At 39.3% G+C, this 26,539-nt stretch overlaps 1 protein-coding gene across 4 annotated transcripts in view; it reads left to right on the plus strand.

The window, feature by feature from the left end:
* CFAP43 (cilia and flagella associated protein 43) overlaps positions 1 to 26,539 on the plus strand; it is a 106,936-nt gene that overhangs the window by 47,815 nt on the left and 32,582 nt on the right. For 2 of the 4 annotated variants that reach the window (XM_044751399.2, XM_070483729.1), the window contains exons 14-23: positions 420 to 592; positions 1,924 to 2,073; positions 4,596 to 4,726; positions 6,933 to 7,086; positions 9,138 to 9,236; positions 10,286 to 10,363; positions 19,533 to 19,658; positions 22,443 to 22,547; positions 23,796 to 23,912; positions 25,059 to 25,289. In XM_044751399.2, the coding sequence (XP_044607334.2) occupies positions 420 to 592; positions 1,924 to 2,073; positions 4,596 to 4,726; positions 6,933 to 7,086; positions 9,138 to 9,236; positions 10,286 to 10,363; positions 19,533 to 19,658; positions 22,443 to 22,547; positions 23,796 to 23,912; positions 25,059 to 25,289 (1,364 nt within the window). The remainder of the gene's footprint in view (positions 1 to 419; positions 593 to 1,923; positions 2,074 to 4,595; positions 4,727 to 6,932; positions 7,087 to 9,137; positions 9,237 to 10,285; positions 10,364 to 19,532; positions 19,659 to 22,442; positions 22,548 to 23,795; positions 23,913 to 25,058; positions 25,290 to 26,539) is intronic. The other 2 variants (XM_070483719.1, XM_070483732.1) reach the window with 2 other exon arrangements.

The following is a 26,539-nucleotide window of genomic DNA, read 5'->3' on the forward strand; positions in this document are numbered from 1 at the left end:
GCATAAAGAGGTTTGATAAAATAGACACCCTTTCTTTGTTTTAAATCACAAATATATCTGGGTAGCTATTTTGCAACTATGTAATTATAGAATATGAGAGAGCTGAGAACCTCAAAGTACCTTTATGTGTTAATTAAGATTCTCCAGACCATCATGAGTTTCTTTTAATGATATGTTGTTACTTCATTGATGAAATTAACCAAGGGCTTATAAAAGGTATTTTACTATCAGTTATTTAAAACTCAAGTATTTCTAAGGGAGCCAAATTGTTTTTAAATCATTTTTATCACCTAATAACCTATGCATTATTAATTGAGCATTTAGATTTTTTATTTTGCTTTTCATAAGTGTTCATAATGCTTAAAAAATAAAATCAGTATGTGGTGCAAATGATTTCTCTTCTTCCCCAAATCTCACAGTTTCTGCAACCTTTACTGATGAAAGAGGGAGGCTGAGAGATGAATTCATTCATAAGTTCTTTTATGAGATAGAGCACACTCTGTCCTCTGCAGTGTTGGACTTTCAAAGTAATCGAATATATGGCTTCTGTAATGATGTGCCATACATCTGCAGCTATCTTCTTCCTGAGACGGTATGCCAAAACTGAAGCTGGCTATCATTTATGATGGCAATAAAGATTGACACCTTGTATTAATTAGACATGATCTATGCTTTAACGTTATAGTCTAGTTAACAAATGGCTTTATTATAGTAACATAATTTCCTTGAATTAGATCTCTATCAGCATGATTTGTTAATTGATCATAAAATACATTTGAGCAACCTCACACTTGTGCCACATACATCATACTTGTCAGATAAACATGCAGATGACATAATATTAGTTTAGTGCCTTTAAAAAACAATCTATCATTAGAAAATCTATTCCACAGGTGTCAGGGGCTACAACGTTGATGATTTCCAGTGCAATTTTGCACCTGAGCCCTAAGCAAAATTGCACAAAATAGTTAAATTATGTTCCTGGCATCCTTTCATCAGACTCTTTTCAAACTTCTCCCATGTTGTGTCACCTCCTGCTACATACACTGGCCAGATTATCTATCATCCTTCTTCTCTATCAAAGCCCTTCTCTCCCAGAGTAGCGGCTGTCAGCAAAGTATGACACAAAGAAATTCAGAGAAGGAAGAAATGGTTTATGGCAAGGAGGATTCAAGAAAACCTTCACAGAGGCTGGCCCGGTGGCATAGTGGTTGAGTTCACGCACTCTGCTTTGGTGGCCCAGGGTTCGTGGGTTTGGATCCCAGCTGCAGACCTACACACCACCCATCAAGCCATGCTGTGGCAGCGTCCCACACATAAAGTAGAGGAAGATTGGCAGCAGATGTTAGCTGAGGGCCAATCTTCCTCATCAAAAAAAGAAAGAAAACCATCATGGAGAAAGTAACAATTGAACTGGACTTTGAAGAATAGGTCATATTTAGACATGGAGAAATATTGTGTATAATCTTGGCAGGGGGTTGGGGTTGCTGTGGTATGGAGGGTGCAGGATTGGTGGGGATGGGATGGGAAAGGGCCTTCTAGACAATAGGAACAGCATGTGCAGAGTCTTGGAAGGGGGGGATACATGAACCACGGAGGGGGAATATTGACTCATTTATTTCAACTTGAGCAGGCAGATATGTGAAAATGATGGGTGAAAAATAAAGATTGTCAGTGTTGGCTGGAATCTTTAACGGTAGCTAACATGTGAGAAGACTTTTCTTAGATGGGCGAAACAAACTTTTATTTGCAAACAAAGAGGAAAAGTGTGGTGCAAATACAAGTGCCCACTTTATCATGTATCAGTTTATTTCCAGCGACGTTATTTGTGGGTTTGAATCTGACCGTATATGCACAACTGCAAACCCTAAGCTGCCCTCCCCTGATCTTTTCTATAATGTGGTCCTTTTCTTTGATTGGCAGGAACATAGCGGTATTTGCATTCTTAAGCCATACCAAAAAATGCAAAGCAAACAGTATGGACCCGGAATGCTCTCTCTGTCTCCACATGGACTGTGGCTCATAACAATAGCTAAATGTGGAGTTCTGTGTATCCGAGATGTTCACACTTTGGTAAATGCCTTTTTTAAAAAAAATCATGGGGTATATATTTTGATCGCACATAAGGAACAAAAGCCGTTAGGAAGGAATTGGAATGCTTTCTTAGGTAAATTGACTCATAACTTATTTACCACTGATGGTATTATTGACTTTAACGTTAGGCGTATTTGTGTGCTGAGGTTTGAGTCTCTAAGGGAGAAAATACCAACCAGCGGACTGAGATTTGCAAAGAAGGAACACGGGGCAGGGGTAGCGAGGGTGAGCTCCAGCCCAGCTCCATCACCACCTAGTTGTGTGTCTTGGAAACTCCCTGAGCTTCACTGAGCTTCAGACGCTCGTCTGTAACGTTGGGGCAGCCTTGCTTGCTCTAACCCTGCGGGACTCTGGTGAGAGCCAGTGAGCGGGTGTATGCAAAACTGCTTTGGAAATAGTGAATTGCTGTGGCAAACCTATGGATTGTTACTGCTATCTCCCTGGCCTGGAGGGCCTCTAGGCTGTTGCTGCCGCCCCCCACCTGGCTCTTCATGTGATTCTGGAAGAGCAGAGGGGAGAAGGGTGTGGCCTTTATCAAGCCCCCCTAGGTCCTTGCAGACCTCAACGTCACCACTACCCTAACAGTTGTGATTTTCATTGTTACCAGACCTCTGAGAAAGTGAAAACGGTTTCTTCTCCTGAAAGAATGGAGGATCCTTTTCTAGGTTTTGAGACCGAATTGCACTGGTTATCAGTATAACTTAATCTGGTCAGTGATTCTTACCCAGGTTCCACCCCACACACCTAAAGCATCGCAAGCACCCACTCCTGTGGGTCCCCAGATGAACTGGGCCCTGGTTGTGCACATACAGCTCTTTCCTGCTCACCTGTGCAAGAAAGCATATTCGGAATACAACTGGGCAGAAGTGGTATTATTATTATTATACAGGAAAAATCTTGAATCCTTTAGAGATTATTTTTTTTATTAATGTTATGATAGATTACAACCTTGTGAGATTTCAGTTGTACATTTTTGTTAGTCATGTTGTGGGTACACCACTTCCCCCTTTGTGCCCTCCCCCCACCCCCCTTTTCCCTGGTAACCACCGATCAGATCTCCTTATCAATATACTAACTTCCACCTATGAGTGGAGTCATATAGAGTTCGTCTTTCTCTGACTGGCTTATTTCGCTTAACATAATACCCTCGAGGTCCATCCACGTTGCTGTGAATGGGCCAATTTTGTCTTTTTTTATGGCTGAGTAGTATTCCATTGTGTATATATACCACATCTTCTTTATCCAATCATCAGTTTCTGGGCATGTAGGTTGGTTCCACGTCTTGGCTATTGTAAATAATGCTGCGATGAACATAGGGGTGCAACGGACTCTTGAGATTTCTGATTTCAGGTCTTTAGAGATTATTTTGAAGTGAACAATTTGCAAACTCTGCTTTGCCATCTCTCATTCAAATGATTTGGAAGGTACACTACAACTAATGGTGGCATGACATGGCAATGTGTCAGGTTTTGCTGGGTGATTCTCTGCAAAGTACCTCATATATTCATGACAGGACTGTTTGTAAAAGCAACCTAATGTCCATCAACGGAGGACTAGATAAATAAATAATGGTACATAAACAGAACAGAAAAAAAAATATGGAATATTATATAGCTATAATACAGAATGAGCACATCTTTATGCAACAATATGGAATGAAACCCAAGATACATTGTTAAGGAGGAAAGGCAAGTTGTGTAATATACGTATTATGCTACAATTTATGTTTTAAATTATATTTATATAAAAATTTGCTTATATGCATTAAAAAACCTCTGAAAGGATATTGAGGATACTAATTACACTGATTGCCTTTGGAAGGTGGTCGGGGACAGGAAGGAGATTTCGCTGCACACTCATAGTTTTTGAATTTTGAACCATTTCAATATTCCTACTCAAAAAGTTAAAAACATTTTTGTAAGGCATCATGGTTGAGAACTAGTGTCACACTGAAATCCCGGTTTTTAGTCAAGGAGCTTGCACTGTTGCCTTGTATACCAAGTTAGTGCTGTGTTTTGTTTGGGTCCTAGTTAAATTAGTTTGATTAGCATCCTCCATATGAGGATGCATCCTTCATCCCTCACAGTGCGCCTCACCCTCTCATCACACTCAGCCTCTTCACACAAAAAGTGAACCTGCCTCATTCTTGAGGGCATCTGAATTAGCCGTCGCTGCTTGCTCAAGGCCCCTCCTCTAACTTCGTGGCCGTCAGCAAGTCCATTCCCTTCTCTGTGTCTGATTTTCCTATTATAAATTGGTGATAATAACCCCTCTCCTGCCAAACTACACAGATGGGAGAATAAGTCAGTATTGGTGAATGTATTTTGAACTAGGGATTTTTAGTGCTATGTGTTGCCCAGAGGCTGCTTGCACAGCAACTAAAATGCTGTTAACAAGTAGAAAAAGGTTTATCCACAAGCAAGTGTATGTAACCCCTTTAGCAAAACCATGTATTGGAATTGCATTAGTAATTTCTGTCCTTTGTTCCTAAAACTATTGAGGAAACATTTGTTAGGTGTCGGAGTCATTCTTACCAGGGGCACGGGATTCAATCCGTGAGAATTTCAATGAATGGACAAAACATTCTGGTGAATGGGAGAGATGACGGCACCCTTGTTTACCTAAGATGGAGGTACGTACAGCATACAGTAAGCAGCTTCATGTAGTACAGTGGGGGTTTTTTTGTTTTTTGTTTTTGAGGAAGATTAGCTCTGAGCTAACTACTGCCAATCCTCCTCTTTTTGCTGAGGAAGACTGGCCCTGAGCTAACATCCATGTCCATCTTCCTCTACTTTATATGTGGGACACCTACCACAGCATGGCTTTTGCCGAGCAGTGCCATGTCCACACCCGGGATCCGAACTGGTGAACCCCAGGTCACCGAGAAGCAAAACACATGAACTTAACCACTGTGCCACCAGGCCGGCCCCAGTACAGTGTTTTAAAATAAAGATTTTGTTAGTATTTAGATACAGTAAGGCCAATATAACAGGAGACAACTGCCATTGAAAAGGTTGTTTTACTCACAGCTCCCAAGAGGAGGGGGTATGCCATGCTATGGGGGGCCCCATGGGGAAGCACCAGGGTGGGTAAGGAAGCAGAGGGAGCATGGAAGACATGGGCAAGAGCCTTTATTATGGTTTCCATGGGAACGAGCAGGCATGGCTAGGATTGGCTTAGGATTGGCTCGTTTGGATAATTTCAGTGGGTTCTGGGGCATAGTGCCTGCCCCTAGTTGTCTAGTACTTGGCCCAGGGGTAATTAAGGCAGGGGAATAGAGGCCCTGAGTGTGAAAGCCCAGTGGAGGAGATGGTTGGGGATGTGGGCTCTGGATTAGTTGCTGTTTACTATCTCTAGGAATTGGCTGGACCGCGGAGGGGCATTTCCTCCAAGGTCAGCAAGGTCCCAGATGCCAAAGCATCAAAATACAAACAATAAGAAGACGTAGTTAATATATATGAGATGACCAGTCCTCCCTTTCGTAACACCTGTTGGAGCAACACAAGGAACGAGGACAATTCTGAACAGTAGATAACTTCACAAACTCCCATTTATCCCTAAAGAACCTGCCATAGATATCTATGTATGTGTACACACAAACAAATGTACTTTCCTAATTACACTTTGCTTAACAGTATTAAATTATTTAGACTTTGCTTAGACTAAAATTCAACAACAAAACAAACGAATACTACCCAAGCTTACAGATGATGACCAGGTGGTAGAGAGCATGAAGGTGACGCTCTGCGTTTTAAATGCTGCCTTGTTTGATCTGTCAATGGACATCTTTAGTCAATGTGCAATTTATTTCTGCAAAAATAATATCTCATGGTGCTTTCTGTGATCAAAACAATAATAAAACATGGCCTTTATCAGTGACATTGTAAAAATGTTAAATGTTTGCACATGTTAAATGTAAATGGAGATTTTGCAACATAATTTTGGTAGCCACTTATTTCAAAGATGTTTGAAGATTTCATCAACATGCCCAATTTATACATGGAATCTGAATAAAATATTAACTTTTATCTCACTATGTAAGTCTTAACATATCCTTTATAGTCAGTGAACAAACAGCATCTCAGGCAACAGCAAACATGTGCTGGAGTCTCATTTATGGAAGTAAGGACATTTCCATCCATTGCTAGTTAATCAGGTGGACTTCTGACTCAAAACAAAGTTGAGTTTGAAACCTTGGTCCAGGACTTATTAGCTTGTGACCTTAGGCACGTGAGAACCCCTCTAAATCATCTATAACAATGTTATTCAAAGTAGTGTCTGAAGCACCTGTGAGCTTGTCGGAAATGCACATTCTTGGGCCCCGCCTGACTTTCTGAATCAGAATCTGGGCAGGTGAGACCCGGGAATCTGTTTTCACAAACCCTCCAGGCATTGCTGATGTGCCTAAAGTTTGAGACGCCCTGGTGTATTGAGTGGAAGTAATGGTACTTCCTTCAATGGGAGCAGGGCCAGGAGAACTGAATGTGGGGATGTGACGAGGCACGGGAAGCAGCACAGCTCCCAGCGCCTTCTGAGGGTTCCGCCGGAGCGGTGGCGCTTCTGTTCAGTGGCCAAGGCAAGGACAGAGGACATTTGGGTAAGGATCTGGGGACAGCATCACGAGAAGCCACCCAGGGCGGTCAAGAGGTTGTCCTGTCCTGGAGCCCATGAAAGGGCTCTCCTCTAAGAAGTAAGTTCTAATAACTACGGGGTACTGTGGGGAATTGTCCACAATTCTTCGTGTAGAAATGCTTAGGTATCTGGAAGTAATACTACTAAATGTGACTTTAAAATTGTGATTTTTGTAGCCTATGTGTTTTCTTTTTTTATGAATATAGGCAGTTTGGAGGAAACTTAGCCAGTGAAATTCTTAATTATTGCCAGCAACTTTTAATTTCTCTGAGCAAGACCATGGATAAGGAGAATGAGTGTTTAAGTATAACAGAAAGTGATTTCTTGGATTCGGAATCAGCATCTGAACACGCAGTTGAGGTTCACTATTGTTTTCTTTTTCCTTCCTTTCTTTTAAAATCAGCTATCAGTTTTCAGTTTGTGGTTTTCTTTTAGCAGATATTTAGTAACATTCCTCTTTATCCAGGTATCTGATGATTCTCAGAAAGAACATGAGCTACATCTGGGAGAAAATATTCAGCCTTTCTCAAAGCAATCACAAATATTACATCTCAGATTTTATTTAAACCATAGTACAAGATCCAGCCTGGCCTGAAAAAAAAAAAAATCTTACTGCCAATTCTCATGCTTGTTCAAATGGCCTCTCTCTATTCCTTATATCACGTACATTATTTAAGAAGTGTCTGGCCAGAGAACGACATTCATTCAGGCAATCATTTAACAAATATTTATTGACTGCTAGGCTGTGGGAGAAATAGGCATGAATAAGATAGAAAAAGTATCTGCTTTTGCAGAGCTTACAGTCTAACTGGGGGTTAGGGTGAGCAGAGAGAGATAGATAAGTAAGTAAATACATATGGAAAGATTAGATATTAACATGATCTATTTAGTGAATAAAAATGGGTTGGGGTGACAGTGTTTGGCTAGAATAGCCTTTCGCCAAGGAGAAGACATTTAAGCTGAGATCTGACTTAAAAGAGGGTGCCGAGGTGCAACATGAGCCAGAAGTGCTCAGGGCAGAGGGGAAAGAGCTTAGCGTGTTTGAGGACCTAAAAAGGGCCAATGCAGCTGTAGTGAGCAAGGGAGAGAGTGGTAGGAGGTGAGTTCCTCGAGGTGGGAAAAGACCAGGTAATGAAGGGCTTTGTAAACCAGGTAAAGAGTCTGGATTTCACTTTACATGTAGTGAGAACCTATTAAAGTGTTGTGAGCCAAGAATTTACAAGGTCTTATTTACGTTTTTGAAGTGATTAGTTGCTGCTGTGTGGAGAATCTTTCCTGTAGGGGACAAGAGTGGAAGCGAGTAAATGAGTTAGCAGGCTGTGGCAGAGGTCCAGGTAACAAACTGGAGGTGGAGGAGTGTTGTGAAGAGGAAGAGAAGTGGAGGATTCCAGGTGGGTTTCAGAGGCAGAGATGACAGAACCCACTGGTGGATAGACAGAGAGGGAGAGGGGAAGAGAGGACTCAAGGATGACTCCTAGATCTCTTACCTGAACAACATTGTAGACGATGGTACCATTCACAGAGATGGGGAAGGCTGTGGGGAGAAGGAAGGGAATCTGGAATCAGTTACCCATGCTGAGCTTGAGAAACCTGTTAGACAGCCAAGTGGAGATACCAAGTAGGCCTTTGGAGAGAGAAGCCTTGAGTTCTGGGGAGAGGCCAGGACTGGAAATGTCGATTTGAGAGTTAAGGGCATGTGGATGGAATTTAAAGCCATAAAGCTAGGTAAGGTCATCATGGAAAAGTGGATGGTGAGAAACAGAAGGGGACCAGGATAGTGTGAGTTCTAGAGATCCAGGAGGAGAGTTCAAGGAGACAGAGGAGACTGAGAAGGGGCAGCCAGTGAGGTTACAGGAGAGTCAGGAGAGTGTGGCATTCCAAACTCTTTCAAGACGTTTTGCTGCAAAGGAGAGCGTAGGAAGGGAGTGGCAGCTAAAAGGGAATGTGGTGGAGGCAAGCTTTCCTGGGACGAGAGATACCAGAGCACGTTTGGAAACTGTTGGGAAAGAGTCAGTAGCAGAGAAATGGATGATGCAGGAGGGTGACGGGATTTTTCAAAAAGTATAAAGGTCTCAAGGAGGAGGAGAAGGTTAAGGTCCTAAGTACAAATGGTGGGGCAGGCTTTGAAAGGCAGGAGCATTTGGACCACAGTGACGGGAAGAAGGCAGAGAGTGATTTGGCGAATCTGTGAACTGTCTGATCGTTTCCCTTTATCACTGAAAAGTGTGGCTGATATAAGGACAGACTGGTAGGGATTAAATCAGTAAAACATTACATCTTGGACAGACGAAATGGTAGTATTTTAAAAAATGCAACAAGTACAAAGGGATTTAAAGCAATTACATGAAATAGGGTGGAAGGAGAAGAACTTGATGAATTTCACATTTAAGAAATGTCTGTCTGCTTCTAAGGTAAATGAGAACATGAGGACACGCCTTGACTCATCGCAAGAGGAGGTGGTCCAAGACGGTATGAAGGAAATTCCCTGGATACAACAAAAAAGCCAAGAGGTATTTATAAAACATGGGAGAGGTTTGAAATAACGCTCTGTAAGTGTGCCAAATAGATTGGTTTCCTATGAAAACCCATTGGAAAGTTAGAAATAGAATGAGATACTACTTGGCAGAGCATTCTGTTGCATAGGTGTAACTTTCCCAAAGGCAAACAGACACCCTATACGCAGCTCTATCCTTTAGATTAAGTTATATGAGCTTTAAGATCTGTGCTTAGGCTGATATGAAACCCAACCAAAGTGTCCAGGTCCCCAAAACAGAGAATGAACTGTGATACCTCGGGTTGGAGTGAGTTTGGGGGGATGCTACAAGGTCGGCTTAAAGAAAAGGGGTGGGCCAGGAAGAGGAGAAGGGACATCATGGCTTCAGATGTGCAGGAACGTGACAAAGGTAGCAGCTCATGTTTGGGTTTAGCCTGCTAATCTAGTCTCACTCAAGTTCCCAATAAAACAGCAGACTGGTTTTTTTGTGTGGTTTTTTTTGTTTGTTTCTTTTGTTTTTGAGGAAGATTAGCCCTGAGCTAACATCTGCTGTGAATCCTCCTTTTTTTTTTTGCTGAGGAAGACTGGCCCTAAGCTAACATCTGTGCCCATCTTTCTCTACTTTATATGTGGGATGCCTGCCACAGCATGGCTTGACAAGCAGTGCGTAGGTCCACAGCTGGGATCCAAACCAGTGAACCCCAGGCTTCCAAAGCAGAACGTGTTAACTTAACCACTGCGCCACTGGGCCAGGCCCTGTTGGGGTTTTTTTTTTTGTCAACTATTCTCTATTTAATTTTTCACTACTTCATTGTTTTCTTTCCATTGGCCTTATCATCGACATCAGTTCCAAGTTACTTCAACTGTCACTTACATAGTAGCAGTTGACTTAAGCAAGGTATTGCAGTGGCGTTATTTCATGTACACTTTTTAAATGTTTTTTATTTCTGTTTCCAGAGAAGTGTTATCTACCTATGTATGTCTATGTATCTATGTATGTATGTATGTATGTATCTGTCAATCATTTCTCTCCCCTGTTTACGGAATATCCTTGTTCCATTTCAGGCCATCAAAAATGAGGTTAAACGGTTTTCCAAGAAAAGGAGAGAGATAAAAAGAGGAATCAAAGCACTTGCTAAAACTGTAAGTGTTTGATTTCACGTACATTTGGCCCTTGGTCTAAAATTACTTTTGAACTTTATTTTGTTCCGCACAGCATGAGGAGCCATACCCATTTTTTCCTCTGCCTGCAGGCTCAGCTTCCCGGGGCACTTTAACAGGGTAGAATTTTTACCATACCATGCTATATATAAGCTGTGGTTTCGTTCTCTGTCTTCCCCAAATACTGTGGCTTATTTGTTTTTTTTAATATTTATTTTTATCAGTTATATGTTTTACATTTTTACAAATTAAATAATGAGTTAGATAATTAAAAATAATGTTTTTAAAGCAGCACCTGTCCTACTTTTCTTCCCGGTGATTCCTGCGCTCTCTAGGTAACTGTCTTCAATTCTTCCAGCTGTTTTCTTTGGATATTTACCTCCGTCTTTCTAATAATCTTCTTAATACTGCTACTTCTTGATAATTCTATTTTGACACTAACTGTGGGCTTTTTGGAATGGAAGGTGAGTATTTATGTTCTTTTACACCCCCCCACACCACTACACCATACCCGTAAATCCCTACTCAGTAGGCACGCTACTATAGTTATGTAAATATTCTTAAAGCTGAGCCATGTGGTGTATTACAATTACATTTCCGTTTCTACAACTTTATTTTTCCTGGAATTAATAATCGCCTTTGTTTTGGAATAAGCCTTTCTATGTACCTATTATCTATTCAGGCTCTCTCAAAATGCTAGAAAACTCTTCTCAATACAGTCAAATACATGACGTATACAAGCTGACAGTGCTTTTTTTTTCGGTGACCTTTCTTCTAGAGCTTGCCAACTTCCAGCTCCAGTCTAAGCAGCTGGCTCTCTAGCCCAGGCCCATGGCTGCTGTCCCGGGACCTTCTCTCGTCCATCTTCCGGGGAAATCTTCTCACCCACCTCCTGACTAGAGCCCCTGTTTCCAGGGTCCCATTTGTTTTTCTTGGTTTTCTTGGTGTACCTCTTCCAGTAGCTTCCTAAGCAGGACTGCTATGTTGTCCCCTGCTTGGGAACATCATTTATCATGTAGCTGTGCTACTGGAGTGCCATTTAAATGTAATACAATGTGAATGCTGCCTGCCCCCTAGAGGTGTACGATGCTTTGGCTCTATTCTTGAGAAAGAGCACATAGGAGGTACATTTTTTGAGGCTGGGTTTTTCTTAAAATGTCTTTATCTTACTCTCACACTCATTTAATGGGTTGCCTAGGTGTACAATGATTTCCCCCTCCAAATTTTAAATGCTCGCTCCATCCTCTTCTGGCTTTCAATGTTTGCTTTATAGAATCCAGTACCCTTCTGATTCCCAATTCTTTGTGGGTAATGAGATTTTTATCTGTGGAAGTCCTATGATCCCTTCTTTATCCCGGCTGTTTGGAAATTTCACCCTTATGCATCCTGATATGTTTGATGGATGTTCTTGGTTTGCTGGGGCAGATGTACTCCCATCCTCTCCCACCCTGCTCTGCATCCTGAGAGATGGTCTTTGTGGATGGCATCATGGGCTCTCTTGCCTCTGGCTTCCATTTGGGTTTAACCAGTGAGTGACATCAGTGGGAGATCAGGGCAGGAGAAGACTAAGGTCAGGATCTTTAATCTCCCAGTGTCCTCTCTGTGGTGTTGAGTTGGCCGCGACTGCCAGCCCTCTCCTACAGCTACTGGTCTCTCCAGGTTCCAGGAAGCACTCCCCACCCTTGTCCTGCAGACCTAGGAGAGGTGCTGTGCTAGCCTGAGATGCTCTACCATGCCTGGCTCATTTCCCTTACCCTTCCCAATCTTTCTAAAAGCCCCCTTCCCCAATTATTCCGTCTGAGTATGTCATCTGTTTCATACCAGGACCCTAGTTTGTTTGGGGATTTTTGTTTCTTTCATGTGCCATGCATGGTGAGCACTTGCAATGAGAAACCTTCATCTTTTATTTCTGGGAAATGGTCTTAAACTTTTCTTTGGTCATTTCCACTCCTTGTTTTTATTTTCCTGATTACTAATGAGGTTGAGCATCTTTTCATAACTCTAAAGACTATTTGTATTTCCTCTTCTGTGAATTCTCTGTTCATGTCTCTTGGTCATTTTTCTGTTGGGTGGTTGGTCTTTTTCTTGTTGCTTGTAGGAGTTCTTTATTTTTATTTTTAATTTGTATTTATTTATGCAGCAGCTGCTCTGTTCCATGCAGACGTTCAGAGACCCAGCCTGATGGAAACTACTATGTTCAGCACATGGCTTCTAAGATTGCTCTGCTTGCTCTTGTCCCTGTCAGCCAGAAGGGGAAAGAGCATGGAGGTGTGCGTGGGGCAAATCCAGAGGTGGCCCTTATTGAATCACATGAAATTGTTGTTTTATATAGTTCAATCTAATATGCTACAAATATTTTGTCTTGTGTCTTAGCTTATATAAAGTGTTTTTTAATGCAGAATTTTAAAATTACAATCCAAGTATATTGATCATTTTGTTTATAGCTTTTGTTTTTTGTGTCTGATTTTAAAAGGCCTTCCAAAGTCTCACATATTTTCTTCTAATACTCTTTTGTTTCACCTGTAATTTATTTTCATGAATGGTATGAGGTATAGATCTAACTTTATTTTTTCAAGTAAATAGCTCATTTCACCAATGCTTTTTATTGAATATACCATCCTTTCTCCACTGATTGGCAGCGCCTCCTCTGTCAGTTTCTGGATTCCCATGTATTTGGGGTTGTTTCTAGACTCTCTATTCTGAAATTGAGTATTGATCTCTTCCTGAGACAATTCTAAACTATTCTGATAGCTTTTAAAATTTTTTTTGAGTATTTTAATACCCAAACCACTTTAAGCTTTTTTTTTTTAACTTTTCAGTAAGATTATGATAGTTTACAACCCTGTGGAATTTCAGTTGTACATTATTGTCAGTCATGTTGTAGATGCACCACTTCACCCTTTGTGTCCCCCCGCAACCCCCCCTTTCCCCTGGTAACCACCAATCAGTTCTCTTTGTCTATATGTTTAACTTCCACCTATGAGTGGAGTCATACAGAGTTCGTCTTTCTCTATCTGGTTTATTTCACTTAACATAATACCCTCAAGGTCCATCCATGTTGTTGTGAATGGGACGACTTTATCCATTTTTATGGCTGAGTAGTATTCCATTGTATATACATACCATATCTTCTTTATCCAATCATCAGTTGATGGGCACTTAGGTTGCTTCCGTGTCTTGGCTATTGTAAATAATGCTGCAATGAACATAGGGGCGCATGGGACTTTTGGAATTGCTGATTTCAAGTTCTTTGGATAGATACCCATTAGTGGGATGGCTGGGTCATATGGTATTTCTATTTTTAATTTTTTGAGAAATCTCCATACTGTTTTCCATAGTAGCTGCACCAGTTTGCATTCCCACCAGCAGTGTATGAGGGTTCCTTTTTCTCCACAACCTCTCCAACATTTGTCACTTTTTGTTTTGGTTATTTTTGCCATTCTAACAGGTGTAAGGTGATATCTTAGTGTAGTTTTGATTTGCATTTCCCTGATGATTAGTGATGATGAGCATCTTTTCATGTGCCTATTGGCCATCCGTATATCTTCTTTGGAGAAATGTCTGTTCATGTCTCCTGCCCATTTTTTGATCGGGTTGTTTGATTTTTTGTTGTTGAGCTGTGTGAGTTCTTTATATATTATGGAGATTAACCCTTTGTCGGATATATACCTTGTAAATATTTTTTCCCAACTAGTGGGTTGTTTTTTGTTTCAATCCTGTTTTCCCTTGCCTTGAAGAAGTTCTTTAGTCTGATGAAGTCCCATTTGTTTATTGTTTCCCCCGTCTGAGGAGATACGGTGTCTGAAAAGATCCTTTTGATACTGATGTCAAAGAGTGTATTGCCTATATTTTCTTCTAGAAGACATTGTTTCAGGTCTAATCTTTAGGTCTTTGATCCATTTTGAGTTTATTTTTGTGAATGGTGAAAAAGAATGGTCACTTTTCATTCTTTTACATGTGGCTGTCCCCACTTTAAGCTTTTAAAAATTTTATACATATATTTTTGTTTTTTTATTAAGGTATAATTAATGTACGACATTATATTAGTTTCAGGTGGACAACATAATGATTTGATATTTATATATATTGCAAAATGAGATTGTTGTAGCTTTATACATTGTTTTTATATCTTGAAAGCAACTCTCCCTCTGTTCTTCATTTTCAAAAAAAGTTGGCTTTTTTATGCACACTTACTTTTCCATTTGAATTTTCAAATCAGCTTGTCAAGCTGCAGGAAAAACTCTGATTTGATTTTGATTGAGAATAATTGCTTATGGTTTGCTTTGGTGGAGAATTTATTTACCATCTCTGAAATTTTATATATATTTTTCATACACATTATATATGTTAAAATATTAATCTTATATAAATATATTATATAAGTATATTATAAATATACATATCTTTATTCTATTAAAAATATTCTTCAGTAAAGTTTTAATCTAAAAGTGACTTTGTATAAATTTCTTATTAGATTTATTTTAGATATTTTACAGTTTGTTTTGCTTTTGTGAATGGAATATTTTTCTCTTACATTTTCTGATTGGTTACTACTAATGCATATGCATCTTACTGATTTTATGTCTGACTGCCTTCCTGAATTCTTTTTTCAGTTCTACTATTTTGTTGATTGATTTTTCTTGGACTGTCTAGGTAGGCTATCGTATCTTCTGAAAATCACATCTCTTCCTTATTGATCTCTATACTTCATTTGTTTTTCTTGTCTTATGGCTATGGCTTCTAATGTAATAGTGGTCATGACAGTGGACATGCTTGTCTTCTTCCGAACCGTAATGGGAATGCTTCTAACTTTTAAATGTGATGCTTGCTAGAGCTTCTGTTAGATATCCTTTAACAAGTTAAAGAAATTCCTTTCTACCCCTTGTTACCTAAGAGTTTTTATTGTGAATTTTATTGTGAAATTTATCAAATGCCTTGTATTCTTTCTTTCCTCAGCTAGACATTAGTCATTTTGAGTAGTACACCAGATTCCATTTGCTAAATTTTACTTAGGATTTTTGTATCTCTATTTATAAATAATATTTGTCTAATTTTCTTGCACTTTCTTTGTCTAATTATGGTATCAGGGTTATACTGGACTTATCTAGTGATTCGAGTAGTTTTTCTACTTTTTTTCTGCATTCTCTGGAATAGTTTGTATAAAATGGGAATTCTCCTATTTTTTAAGATTTGATAAACAGACAAACAAACAAAACACACACCCACATACACACATACATATACAACTATCTGGGCCTGATGTCTGTTGTCAGAGAGGATTCTTCACAATTGTTTCATGTTCTTCTGTGGTCAATAGTCTTATCAGATTTTCTATTTCTTTTCAAGCACAGGTTTGATAAATTACATTTGCTTAGAAAATTGTCCATCTCATCTAGATTTCTAAATGTATAACATAAAATTATATCATATTCTAATTTTCAAGTCTCTTCTGATTTTTCAGTTATAGATCTCTCTTTATTCCTAATGTTTTATGTTTATGCCTTTTATCTTTTTTCTTGACCACATTTTCTAACAGCATTTCTATTTTATTAACATTTTCAGAGAATCAAGTATGGTTTTCATTGATTTGACTCTGTTCTTATAAAAGAACATTAAATATAATTTTATAACTATACATTTGATCAATTTAGGATTTCATCATTTAGAATTTTATTCATTCCTCCTTGCTTTGTTCAGGTTTATTTGTCCTCATTTTATTACTTTTTTGAGCTGAAAACTTGGTTTATTCCCTGTTTTTTCCTATTATGCATGCAAGGCCATAAATATTCCTCTGAGTACTGCTTTGACTATATTGCATTGATTTCAATATGGAATTTTCTCATTATTGCTTAGTTGTAAATATTTGCAACTCCATTTTGAACACATCAGCCAAAGGGTTTCTTAGAAGAGTGTATGTATTTGTCTGTTTTTAATTTCCAGATTTTTTTCTATTATTTATAGATTGTTTTCTATATCTTTCTGTTGCTAACTTTGAACTTTATTTCACTGTGCTCAGTAAATAAAGCTTGTTGAGATTGTCTTTGTGGCCTTGTATCTGGTCACTGTTTGTGAAAGTTCCATATGTGTTTGTAAAGAATATTTTATTTTCTGGTGCTTTTTTTGGGGGAGGGGGTAAAATGTTCTTTAAATTCCTATTAGATCAATCTAATTGTTAGTCAAGTTCTCTATATGCCTATTTATGTTTTTGCTGCTTAAACTGCTATTTTTGAGGATATTATTAGCAATTTGCCAATTTATCCTTGTATTCTTTTTTTTTAAGATTTTTAAATTTTTTCCTTTTTCTTCCAAAGCCCCCCGGGTACATAGTTGTCTATTTTTAGTTATGGGTCCTTCTAGTTGTGGCATGTGGGATGCTGCCTTAGCATGGCCTGCCGAGCAGTGCCATGTCCACACCCAGGATTCAAACGGGTGAAACCCTGGGCCACTGAAGCAGAGCGAGTGAACTTAACCACTCGGCCACGGGCCAGCGCCTATCCTTGTATTTTTTATCATATTTATGTTAGATGCAGATCTCCTTGATAGATTATTCCTTTTATCTTTATGAAATATCTGTGTTTGTCTCTTTTAATGTTCTTAACTTACATTTTGCTTTTTCTGATATTATTTTTCGCTATATTTCTGTTTGCTAGCACTTGCTTATATATCTTTTTCCATTCCTTTATTTCGCACTTTCTTCTGTCTCCTAATTGGTATACAGCTGAATTGTTTTCTGAAATTCCTATCTAAGAGTTTTAATAAGAGTTTAGCCACACTTATTATGATTATTGATATGTTTAAACTTATTCCTGCCATTTTATTTAGAGGTTTTCTATTTAACCTACTTTTGAGTTATTTCTTTTTCCCTCTTTCCTATCTTCTTGGATTGCTTACACACTTATTAGTATTATTTTTATATTTTTTCTTTATTATTTTGGGAGTCATAATTCTATTTCAGTTTTTAAAATTCTAATCCACATTCTTGACCTTCTATTTTTCTACATCACCCAATGACTTCCTACTCAATGGTCCAGAGCCCAGCAGCACTGGTGAACTTTCTGAGCCTCTGAATGTCTATAAATGATTCTACTCTATTTTGACTTCATACTTGAATGATGGTTTGATGACTATAGAATTAGAGCCTCAAAGAATTTTGCCCCCTCAAAACTTTGATCCAAAGCTATTGAGCCACTGTATTCTTGCATCCAGTGATACTGATGTGAGGTCTTCTGTCAGTCTGATTCTTCTATCTTTGTGACACTCTTTCCTCTTTGGAAATCTCTAGGACTTGGTTCTTGAGTTTCATGACATTTCTGTTTCTTGACCTGGGCCTATGCAACACTTGTTATGCCCTTTAAATCTTGAGTATGCATGCTTCATTGTTTTATAAAATTATCCTTTATTATTTCTTTAAACATAGTGGCCCCTGATCTCTTTGTTCTTTCTTTCTGAAAGCCCTATTAGTTGTAGGTGCCTCTAGATATGTCGTACAAGTGTCTTAATTTTTCGTTCACACTTTCCATCTCTTTGTCCTTTTTTGTGACATCCAGGGAGAATTCTTAACTGACTCTTACAGGTCACTAATTATCTTCAACTGTGTCCATTTTGCTATTCAGCCCATCTATTGATTTTGTTATTGTTGTTTCAAAGATCAAACTTTTAAGTTCTGTAACCTTTTGATTCTTCTTATGATTCTAGTTGCTGTAAAATTCTACTCTTCTTGCTTAATTAACTCTTTTTCTTTGTGTAACAAATCTTCTGTTTGTTCAATTTATTCTCTCTCTTCAATGGTCTTGTTGTTCTCCAAATATTTGGTCATCTGTTATTATTTTTACTATCACATGCCCATGTTTATAATTGAACTCGCCATTATAATTCCACTACACCAGTTCAGCCTGCTTGGGAAGACATGTAGGTCTGACTTTAGTGGGTGTTCCATTCTGTTTTCAGTAAAAGGAGAAGGGTTGGGTAGTGTTGGGAAGTATCTCGGCCACCTGTCTTGTCTGTGGGAAGAGGGTGTTCTCTATTCCTTCTAGCCACTGACAGATCCCTTGGGCATTGCCTATCTCTCCCACCCAAATTTTCATTCCAATTTCCTCCACCTGGAAGGAAACACCCCTGTTACTACTGCTGGGCCCTAGAGAGTTTTACTGGGTGGGGTACATGTACATGCAGGCTCTATCCACTGCCTGTTTCTGATGCAGTACTCCCAACTAATCACTCTGCCTGGTACTTCTAGATTACCCCTTGCTCCTGATCTGGCGTAGCTTCTACCTTTTGTTGAGTACTGTCCCGTGGGCACTTGGGGCTATGATGCATCATTCAGATCCATCTGATTTTCATCTTTCACGTGTTATAGTTTCCATGCTATGAAAGGACTCTTTTCTTTCTTTCCTCTTGATTGCAACAATGGATTTATCTACTTATTATATATTTCTTTTTCTTAATTTTATGGATTGGGGCAGGAAAGGAAGATTGTAAAGACCATTCTCAGTTCACCATTTTGAAACACAAGTCCTCACTTTTTTCTATCATATTTTCTGCCTTGTTTTTGTTGATTTGTAAGAGCACTTTATATTTTGAAGCTATTAATACTTTGCTATATATATTGCAACGTGTGTCCTTTGCCCCAGAATTTTTGAAGTTAAAACTTTTAAAGGTACTTTTTACTGTAGAAATGTTCAAATATATATAAAAGTAGAGAATAATAATATAATAAATCCAATTGCCAATATTGTTTCATCTATATTCCTACCCGCTATCCCTTTCCCTATTATTTTGGAGTAAATCCAAGATATGATATCATTTCATTTTTAATTACTTAAGCATACATTTCTAAAAGATATGAACTCTTAAAACACATAGCCACAATACCATTAGCACACCTAAATATCAATAACTACTCAATATCATTCAAGGAAGTGATGAATTTACACATTTTTTTGTTGTTTTTAGATCAATGAGCTTTTAAGGATTGCACTTTAAAACTTAAATAATCACAATAATCTCATAACCTAATTCTTTATTCTATAGTTACATTTAGATAAGCATAACATCTATTTTTCACTGATTGCTGTCTAAGGAGACTCAGAAAATTCTTCTTTAAAGTTCAATTCTATACTTGTCACCATCTTTTCCTATTTGAAAATTTCAGGTTCTGACTATGATGGAAGAAAATGAAGCAGTAGATAATATCGCAAAATTAGAGCAGCAGGAATTTGCCCTGGATCTTGAGGAACTGGAAAGGCTTCACGATGAAAGTGAGGAAGAAGTGGCAAAGGTATGGAAAAACCTAATTTAAGCACCATAAACTTATAATGAAAGAAATAAAAAGAAAATAGAAGGAGAATGTTTCCAGGATAATGCAAATAAAACAAAAAGTTTTCCAGCACAATGTGAATAAAACAAACCTAGTGCATAAATGGAATGAGTCTGAGAATTACGGAATTTGGGGGTTAGGGGAAAGAAGAGCATCTGGACCAGCCAGGCATCTGATGATTGTTTCTCCTCCATGACAGTCATGCCAACCATCTTCCACTACATGTTTCAACATTTTCAGAAGTCCCCTCAGCCCCCTCATGCCAACTTTGGACACTTCTGGTTTAGTAAGCCCTTTCTTAGAGTTGAGATCTTTCTCCCTATATTCACTGATTCTTTTGCTCTCCGAGCACCATCTACTCTACGGCCACTCTGAAAACGGTTAGAGAAGATTAGCAATTACCATGTTCCCTATGCATCTTCTCCTGTCTAGATTAACTCTCCCAGCTCCTATGACCATTGTATCATGCAGTTTCAATAGCTTCATCATCATCATGCAGTTTCCCTCTGATTTCATTGTATTTGAATATGGCACCCACAAAAGAATTCCAATTATTATCTAGCCAGCTGAGAGAAAAGCATAAACTGAAAGCTCCGTCTTCTTAGATACTATACTACTGTTAATTCAGCCTTTGCATCTTTTTGCGGCAGCCGCATCATATTGTTTACTCATATGGATTTTATTTTAGGTAAAAGCCCTAAGTGTTTTACACAGACTGTTCTTAAGCTACCTCTTTTTTAACCTGCACAGCACATTTGATTTTTTGAGTGTGCAAGTATGAAAACATTTTTCTCTCTGAATAAGGGAATGAAATATAGCTGGATTCAAGGACATTTAATTAAGTGGATTAGAAGTGGTTAAACAACTTCACCAAAAAGAGGCTGATTGTTTGACTGATGTCTAGAGGAGAGTTTTCCAATCACGTGCCCTAGGACTCTGTCCTGTGAAACATGTTTATTAATGACGGGGGTAAAGATATAGAAACAATGCAGATTTGTCAAATTGCTAAAGAATGTAAGGCTGAGAATGAGAGGAAATATATTGGATAACAGAACCAAGACCAAAAGGACCTCAACAGGCTGACTCAAGGAGATAAAATTGACCATTCATTCATTCCACAACATTTATTGAACACCCATTACATGCCAGGCACTATCGTAGGTGCTGGGAATACAGTGAACAAGACAGATAGGTCCCACCCACATGGGCTAACCTAGGGGAGAATATAGATCGTAAACAAATCTCTCTATCTTGTATGATGGACATGAACTGGATGCTATGATGGATGTGGGGGACCTACTTCCGTGGTCAAAGAAGACCACTTTAAGGGGGTGACATTTCAGTTGGGAACTAAAACGAGAGGGATCTGGCTATACAAAGATCTAGAGGAAGAGAATACTTAGGCAAAGAGAGCAGCAAGAGCAAAGGCCCTGAGGCAGAAATGGCTTGGAATATTCCAGGAATAGGTCAGAAATGCTGTAGCACAGCGGACAGGAGGGAACCTCATGGAATGAGGTGGGGGAGGTGGGCATGCCCAGCTCTGAAGACTTTTGGGGTGTTTGGGAGCAGAACACTAGTCCCTGGGAAAAGTTAGTGGCACTAGTCTACGAGTCAGCCCTGGTCAGGATTTCAACTACAGGAAAAAGACCAAAGCCCAGTAATGACAACCTGGACACAGAATTAGGGACCGAGCCTGGAGGGGTTGATCAAATAGCCCCAGCAGCGAAGAGGGAGGGTTGGGTGGGCTGAGAATCAGGCAGCTTCTGACAACTGACATGCCAAAACAGCTGTTTATTCAAGAAAAAATAATTTAAAACTGTATTAGCCATTAACTCGATGGATAAAAACGAAACAAAGTGCAAATTAAACAAAGCCATTTGATCAGAAAATGAATAAAAAGCATAAATGAATGAATGAGTTAACAAGATATTTTCTAATCTAGGGGACATTATTCTTAGCTGGTTTGCCAATAATTCTGACAAGGTGAAATGCGGAAAAGGTTCTTCAGAGGATCCTAAGGACTAAAGATTGTTGGGCCTCACTTTCATAAGAGGTCTTTGGCAAACTCTAATAAAATAAGAATACTTAATCGCGTAAATATTAAGTAATAGGATTACTTAAGGAGATAAAAGTAATTGTGGTAACACATATGTTTCTAATGAGAAAGGGTACATTATATGAGCCCCAACAATAGTAGAGCGTTCATTTCATGATGGACAGAAATAGTAGAAGAATTAAGTGCAGTAAAACCCCAAGACAGAGGTCACAAACTGGCAGTTGAAACATGCATTGACGAGAATTAAGCCAACATTGAGGTGCCTGGTAGTTTCATCAAAATACAAATTTCAATCTTCTCTAATAAGACAAGAAGACTTGGCCCAGTGGGTTCGCTTCTCCGCCCTGCACCAACCCACCCGATGTGCGAAAAGGTGCACGTTAGCTCTGCAGCCTGCCACCGCCACGCAACGGTCGCACACCTGCCTGCCCTTAGAAGGTGTTTGTGTTGACACCCTGGTCCTCAAGGAAAGAAATCTCAAGCCTCCAGACTAAACTTCCGGAAAAGTTCTCTAAGACAGGGAAGGATTCCCCCCAAAAGCGCGACTCCGTGCAGGGCAGCTTGACGTGTTGAGGAAAGATCAAACTCTGCCACTACGTGTGCAGCCACGACTGGTTAGTTAGTTGAGATTACTTTTTTAAGAGGGCACGCTTTCGTTTTATCTTTTCCCCTCATCCATGTTCTTCCAGATAAGAAAAGATGCAGAGATGCATAACCTCGCCAAGAGATATTTGGCTGAACTTATCAAAGAAGAATGCTGGAATTCGATGTCTGTGAAAGGTCGAGCTCTTAAGGTAACAGCTACAACTCCAGGTCCAACGCCTTAGCCGATGAGAATTTTCACTGAAAATCTCATAGCAGAAAATTTTAAGAAGTAATAATTTTAAGAAAAAAAATTTGGGGGCCGGCCCGGTGGCACAGCGGTTAAGTGCGCATGTTCAGCTTCGGCAGCACGGGGTTCGCCAGTTCGGATCCCAGGTGCAGACATGGCATCGTTTGACACGCCATGCTGTGGTAGGCGTCCCACATATAAAGTAGAGGAAGGTGGGCATGGATGTTAGCTCACAGCCAGCCTTACTCAGCAAAAAGAGGAGGACTGGCAGCAGTTAGCTCAGGACTAGTCTTCCTCAAAAAAAAAAAAAAAAAAAAATTTAAGGAAAGCATTCAAAGCATGCTTGCCCTTCCCATACTGAATTCTAGATGTGCCACTCTCTCTTATCTCATTCTTCCCTCTCTGCTCAGTTCCCATGAGCTTCCAAGCTGGCCAGATTAGTCTTAGCACCTCTTTCCTCTGTCTGTTTCAAAGGGCCACCTCATTCACCTTCCACACAGTTGAAAGCCAGACATAACATTGTTCACATTTCTACCTGTACCTGCCTTCACATTTTCCAAAGTGCTGTTTTTCATTGAGATTCCTCCCAACACAATTCCCCTCTTTGTGTAGGGTGACCAAAAGTCCCAGTTTATGCATGTGGTCCTAGAGTATTAACAGCACCCTTTTCACTTTCAAATATGCCCCCAATTTGGATAATGAAACACACGGTCACCCTACGTTTGTGTGGTTGAATATTGCTGTAAAACAAGGTTTCTCAAGAGCAGCACATTTTGGGCAAGATAATTCTTTGCTGTGGGGGCTGTCCTATGGATTGTAGGATGTTGTGCAATATCCGTGGCCTCTATCTACCAGACCCCAGTAATATCCAACACCCCTTAGTGAAAATCAAAACTGTCTCCAGAGATTGACAAATGTCCCTGGGGGGCTTGGGATGAGGGGGACAGGGCAAGAAAAATCACTCCTACTTGAGAACCAGTGCTCTAGAAATAAATCCTTCACAAAAGCACACCAATTTTTAAAAAAAGTTTTATAGAGTTTACACCAATACTAAAGGCATGCATTGTTTCATTTTAAAGAAAGTTTCCATTGCCAATTTCACTCATGCATGATAACCTTGATAATTTTAATCAAGGAAAACATCCCCCACTCCATATACACACAATCGTACTAAAAATGGATTTATTTCATCTTGCTTTTTTTTTCCAAGTGCTTTCACATCCCCTACGTGGTTGAGAACTTCCCAATGAAAGAACGCACAGAAGAAGAGTTGAAAGAATTGAAGAGAGTTTTGCAGCAAAAGAAGATTGAAACAGAGTGCCTTAAAGTACAATTTAAAATATATATGTGCTTATATAAGCGATATGTTTTATTTCAGGGCTCCCTTCATACAGATTTGAGTTGAGATATAATTTAAGATAAATTTAAATAGTTTGTACTTATATTTCCATTCTTTGTTAATATGTAGAATATATTCTAATGAATATAGGAGCCAAACTCACACAATAAATCAAGAAGACTATATCGTATACAACACTGGGTAGCCCTCAAATATGAGGATATACTTTTAAAAATGAGATTTGGTGTTTTGTTCTTGCCCTGGGCAGAGGTTGCCTTCATCCCCTCATACTCTTTTTATCTTATCTTATCACTAAGGATTATCTTCCCTCTCTGCTCAGTTCCCATGAGCTTCCAAGCTGGCCAGATTAGTCTTAACACCTCTTTCCTCTGTCTATTTCAAAGGGCCACCTCACTCACATTCCACACAGTTGAAAGCCAGACATAACGTTGTTCACATTTCTACCTGTACCTGCCTTCACATTTTCCAAAGTGCTGTTTTTCATGCTTTTTCATTGAGATTCCTCCCAACACAATTCCCCTCTTTGTGTAGGGTGACCAAAGATGAAGATAATTGACCAAAGATGAAGTATCTGTTTTGATGGAATTATGGTTTTCCTAAAGCAGTCCCAGATGGTTTTTTTTTAACAGCAATCTCTATTAACCCACTAAAAAAGCACTGCCCCTTGGCATAGCTTTGTTTTAACCAGAAGCTTGCATCCATTCTTTTTCTGAGACATAAAATGAAGGCATATTTAATTCTTCTGAACCTATACCCACCAGTCCTATGTGAATAAGTTCCTTTGTAAAATATGAAGAGAAGGTATATTTTTTAATGTTTAAATACCAAGAAACACTCAAAATATTTACAAGCAGTTGTCCTCCTGACAGAAAAATATGAATATTATATACTATCAAGGACAATTTTTACTCTTTTGATTTATCCACCGTTTATCAGTTTCCGCAGCTTTAATCTCTTCTGCAGCAGCTTCAGCATCTGTCTATCTTTGAATTCAGTTGTTGGCAAGACAATTTAACATCTTACAATGGTTATTGAAATAATTAAGTTGTCACAAAATTGCCCTTTGGAGAATTCTTATTATTGCGTGATTTCTGTGTCTTTTTCTGTATTTAGCTGCAAAAGGAGATTGTTGAGGTTCAGTCTGCAATTACCTCGGTTAAAAAGCACCATGAGGAGGAGGACGAAGAAGAGGAGGCAGAAGACGTGGCCGTCAAAGATACCAACTTGCCCAATTACCTGCTGGGTAGTCTGAGTACTGATTTTGGGGTCCAAACCTCTTTGTTGTCAAGCCAATTGGAACTTCATTCTAGAGAGGAGAAAATCAACCAAATTATATTACTGAAAGTAGGTGCATCTTTTCTTTATCTTTGAAAATCTCTAAAACTCCCCATGACATATCTTGCAAAGGCTCAAATTAAAACCTAATGCCAATCACATGATGTCTTTAAAGTACGCACGGAAATATCCAGGTGGCTGATGTCCATCTTTTTTTAAATACAGCTTGTGTACTAGAGTCACTTTCATGCCTTTTGGACAGGGTTCTGTGATACCAGGTTTTCTTTTCTTTTTTTTTTTTTTTGAGGAAGATTAGCCCTGAGCTAACATCTGCTGCCAATCCTCCTCTTTTTGTTGAGGAAGACTGGCCCTGAGTTAACATCCACACCCATCTTCGTCTACTTTATCTGCACCAGCAAACGCCGGCTGCAGAAGCAGAACGTGCACACTTAACCGCCGCACCACCGGGCCGGCCCCCAATACCAGCTTTTCTAAAGAACACCCTACACTAAGCTGACACCACAAACAAACTTCAGTAGGCTCAAAGATGAAAAAAATCCCTGAATGCCATCTTCTAGGTAACCCAGATGTATTGACCTCCTTGTAAGAGCAAGACGTGATTGCTTATCTAACCCCTTAATCAGAGGAATACAATTTCCTCTAAGACTTCTGTACCTTCTGGGGCTCAGAGATAAGGTGCAGCATCCCTCAGGCTCTAAGCTTCTACTCCTTACTTTCAACCAAACCAGTTAGTCTCACAACACATCTGTACATGCCTACTGAATGTTTTTGAAAATTCCGTGACTGAGATTGCACCAATGCAGATGGTTTGAAATTTAATGTTGGCATTTCTGTTCCTTAAAGTCCTTCAGCCATATCTGTAATTGAGTTCAAGCCTCCTGCCATGTTACTCTCCTCTTTCTTCCTAACCTTTTCTCTTCTTCTCCTCCAACCCCTGAAATTCCTATGCATTTATACTCAGAACTGTTTAGTTATCTCTTTTGTTGCTCAACTTCTGCTGACCCGTGCCCTCAGGGTCTCACCTTCTTGCTGTTTTATTAAGGCATTTTCCTACAAGAAGGTAATTTCAGCCCAAGAGAAATTCTTGTGTAAGATCGTTTTTCCATGTTGCTTTAATGGTTTCATCTTCAGTAGGACAGATATATAGACTGAATTCTTACAGTAAAATAAAAGCTACTTTGAGTTGATCCATCAGTCTAATCATTAGCAGAGGTGGGGGTAATCCACTTGGACCTGCAGCCACATTAGTAATTGGCTGATCCAGCTGGCTAGCTTGGGTCCCCTCTCTACCTGAGAAT

This window comes from Equus asinus, chromosome 2, assembly GCF_041296235.1.
Source record: "Equus asinus isolate D_3611 breed Donkey chromosome 2, EquAss-T2T_v2, whole genome shotgun sequence".
NCBI lineage: Eukaryota > Metazoa > Chordata > Mammalia > Perissodactyla > Equidae > Equus > Equus asinus.